At 40.8% G+C, this 4,014-nt stretch overlaps 1 protein-coding gene across 1 annotated transcript in view; it reads right to left on the bottom strand.

Annotated features, from left to right (window-relative positions):
- Positions 1-2,481: 2,481 nt before the first annotated feature.
- The window catches only part of MGAT4D (MGAT4 family member D), a 37,368-nt gene continuing 35,835 nt past the window's right edge, over positions 2,482-4,014 (bottom strand). The window contains exon 15 of the mRNA XM_030492072.1: positions 2,482-3,616. Within this exon, the coding sequence (XP_030347932.1) occupies positions 3,590-3,616 (27 nt within the window). The 3' untranslated portion in view covers positions 2,482-3,589. The remainder of the gene's footprint in view (positions 3,617-4,014) is intronic.

Genomic DNA, 4,014 nt, shown 5'->3' with positions numbered 1-4,014 from the left:
GCGGGGCACGCGCGGGCGGGGACGGCGAGCCAATCGAGGAGGGCTCTCCCGACCGCGTGCGCCAATCCGGGCTCGGCCCGCGGCCGCCGGCGTCCGCGCACGTGGTGCTAGAGCCAATGGTGCGGCAGCATCTTCCCAGGCTGCACCTCGGCCTCGTCGCGGCGACGCCGTTCGGCGGCGGGTCCCGGGTTCGGATGGAGACTGCGGCCTTTACAGGCCAGATGGCTGGCCTTTACACTGGCCCCGTAGGTGCAGTGCGTGGAGGCGGGCGCAGGTTCAGTGCAGAACGTTATCCAGTGGAAAAGCCCAGGTAGCAATGTGCTGCAGAGCGGAATGGAAGCTACACATCTTCTGTAACAGGTGCTTGCCCAGCAGAGGTTGTTACAGACAAGCCCAGGTAATTCACCTGTGTGTGGTGCTTGTTGCTGGTAGAGTCTGAGAGTACGTAAGAACTTCCATGGTTGATGTTTGGGCAAGTCCAGAAGAGGCCGCAAAGATGGTCAGAGTGCTGAAGCGCCTCTCCTGTGGAGACAGGCTGAGAGAGCTGGGCTTGTTCAGCTTGGAGAAGAGAAGGCTCTGGCGAGACCTTAGAGCAGCTTCCAGCGCCTAAAGGGGGCCTAAAGAAATCTGGAGAGGGAGTTCTTACGTGGGCATGTAGAGATAGGACAAGGGGGAATGGCTGTAAACTGACAGGAGATTTAGGGTAGATATTAGGCAGAAGCTCTTCCCTGTGAGGGTGCTGAGGCGCTGGCACAGGTTGCCCAGAGAAGCTGCGGCTGCCCCATCCCTGGCAGTGTTCAAGGCCAGGTTGGACACAGGGGCTTGGAGCAACCTGCTCTAGTGGAAGGTGTCCCTGCCCGTGGCAGGGCGTTGGAACTGTGTGGTCTTTAAGGTCCCTTCCAACACAAACCATTCTGTGATTCCATTACACTCCTTTGCCTTAAACTTCCTGAGGCTGTAACACTCAATATTCAGCTATCACTTCTTCAGTCAAAATCCAGAGTTCCTCTCATGAGGTTCCTTCCATGGGGTTTTATAGTGGAGCTTCAGTTCTGCAGACTGTCCAAGAAACCTCTGCACCCCACAACACACAGGGAAGAATGAGGACTAAGCAAAATTTTACTTCTCTGTGCATATGCAAGCATTCATTATTTACTATGTCAACATATAAAACCTCATTTACATCAAACTGATGGGAAGTGTATTCTGTGATTGCAATGGTTATGTAAAATATATAAAAATAGAAACGGAATGAATAAAGCATACAGCTGTCAGCACAGAATGGAAAAGTGATATTTACAAAACATATATTAAACATCCAGTCAGTTCCTAATATAATTTCAGGTATTTTGATGAGCTTTTTGAAATTACACTTCAACAGTTAGAATAAAATTCTCATTTCACTGTGAAAACAAGAGGTTTTGGTACAAAATCCATTACCTTAGTATTTTCCCATGTTTCACTGATTACTAATCGCTCTGACATTTCCTCATTGCAGTGACACTTCCCTGTAACAGGTGAGTACAAGGCAGCCAGAATGCAGACGCTGCTCCCTTCTTGGACTTGGTTGCAGTGAAAGCAATGGCAAGAGAAGATTTTAAGTTATTACTAGATCACACAATTAGTAAAATGTTCTACAAGAAATGCTGCTTCTACTTTGATTCCTACTTCTTTTGCTGGCAGGTGAAACTAGGCCTTATAAGAGGGCAATTCAGACTATAAAGTTACAGAGTCTGCAAGAACTTGCTGTTCTGAAGTGCCTGGCAAGATCCTGAAGATGAAGATAATCCCCATGACATGATGTGGTTTTGGCAAAAGAACTAAAAAAGCTACAATACGCTAAGAACTGAACTGTGGCATCAGGAGAAGACCCACACTTTAATCATTTTCATACCTGTACAAGTTTCTAAAGCTCTGCAGGAAAAAACCTGTGTTCTGTAGGTTATCTCTTGCTTTGGCTTTTTGGGTAGAGGGCCCTATTCAATTTGTTTTTCCCTGAAGATGCTAAAGCACTTCAGGTTAAAACAGAGAATGACTTCAGAGAACTCAATTTTATCTTCCCTTAATATAATAAAAGTTGTGTTTTATTTTCTAGTACATGTTTTTGTGACTAAGTGTCTCAGGCTCCTCTATGAGCAGAGAAAAAGATGATCTGAGGCAGCTCTGCCCTTCTTATGCCATATAGTTTGATGCAGAGCCTCTTTATTTCCCTTCTTTCCCTAGTTGCAGTTTTAGCTGCTGCTTTTTAACGATCCATTGGTCTCAGTTTCATTCAACCCTTCTTTTTAATTTAAGTGCTGATGGATAAAGATGTTCCTCTGTGTATTGCTAAGCATTCTGCAGTATTTGGTCCAAGATATACACACATACATACATACATATACACCTACACACACTTACATATAGGACCACAGTATATAAACAATACTGTAAATTATCAAAATATTAGGGGAGGTCTTTAAAAAACACCCTTCTGAACTGTTTCAATGTAATAAAATTTAATCGTGTTCTAAATAAAAATACTCTTGCATTAAGAATATAATTCTTCATTAATTTAATGTATTTAATACAAGTCCACACACAAGTGCACAGTGCAGTTTGCTTCTCACACCGCTGTTGGGATGCAATGCATGAGCAGGAGAATGAGGGCGCAGTTGTGCTTCAAGTGCTAAGGCAGTGATGCAGGAGTTCTGCTCAGGGAGATGTCCAAAGTGGATTATCGTTTCCCAGAAAGGTTTCAAATGAGACTACTGTGGCTTACCGTTTATTTTCAAATCTATACTGAGTTTTGCTTTGTGACCAGGATTTAAGTATCAGTACATACTGATTATCAAATTATAGCATCAAAAGTTTTATTTAAATAGATTTTCTTTCTACAAAAAATATAGTTACACATAATACCCTTACTTTTTCCTTGAATAGTTAATTCAATGCACAATTCACTGAAAAGTTTTACAATCCTCTAAAAAATACCCATTTAAATCTCAAGTTATTCACATGGTAAATTGTAGGCACTTTCCATTAAAAAAAAACAATTAAATATAACTTAGGCTACATTAAGGCTGAAACACACTTCTTCTGTTAAGTCTGAGATCCATTTTCACATTGTTAAATTGTTCCTGTCTCCGTGGACTGCTCTAAATACTTGCAATAAATATTGACAACTTTTCCTTCAGTTCTACTTTCGCCCCAAAATTGACCAGTTCTTAGTGGAATTGAAAACTGTGTCCATAGTATTTTTTAAAAAAATGTCCATATTTTTAGTTCCAGTGAAACTTATCACACTTATGTGCTTTAGTCCCTGAGAGAGCTTATCATTTGTGTATAATAATCTATATTGAATGTTGCCAAACTAAGGTGATATTTTTATCTATGACACCTTACTCAAGAACATTTTATAGAAATTACTAAAATAATCAGGTTCTTCTTCTTTCAGTATTCCTTATACAAAGATTCAATAGTTATCTCAACTCTTTCCTAATACACAGTATTAAGAATTAAATGCTCTTTTTACTCAGCCATTTTTTTGTTGCTGTTAGCCTTGTTTTCAAACAATCTGTAACAAGCGACACACCAAATAGTCTTTTCTTCAGTGTTCAGATGTCTTGATAAATACCTGGAAAAAACCAAAATGTCTTATTTTCTGAAATCTGCAGAAGCATTGCCTAAGACATTAGCTTTTCCTTCCTTCCAAGTATGGCTTTAAGGCTGTAGTAATTTCTTCAGTGGCTTCTGCCAAATATTTTCTACTTAGGAGTTCACACAAATTCAGACACTTGGGAGAATACTTGAAGAATAAAAAAGTCATGTTAATCTGAAAATATTTGCCTATTATAATTAATATCCAAGATAGTGACTGAAAAAAGCCAGAAAAGCCTCCCTGTCTCCTTTGGTTGGTTTGTTTATCATGACCCAAATTCTAGTGGCTGTACTTACAGCACTTCAAAACTAGAGAATCATCCCAGTTGAGCATTTCCATCACTTTCTATGAAGTAAATTTAACTTCCCCCCTGA

Source organism: Strigops habroptila, chromosome 7 (genome assembly GCF_004027225.2).
Source record: "Strigops habroptila isolate Jane chromosome 7, bStrHab1.2.pri, whole genome shotgun sequence".
Taxonomy (NCBI): Eukaryota; Metazoa; Chordata; class Aves; order Psittaciformes; family Psittacidae; genus Strigops; species Strigops habroptila.
The sequence above is the reverse complement of the archived record's forward strand: the minus strand, read 5'-3'. Positions and strand labels throughout refer to the sequence as shown.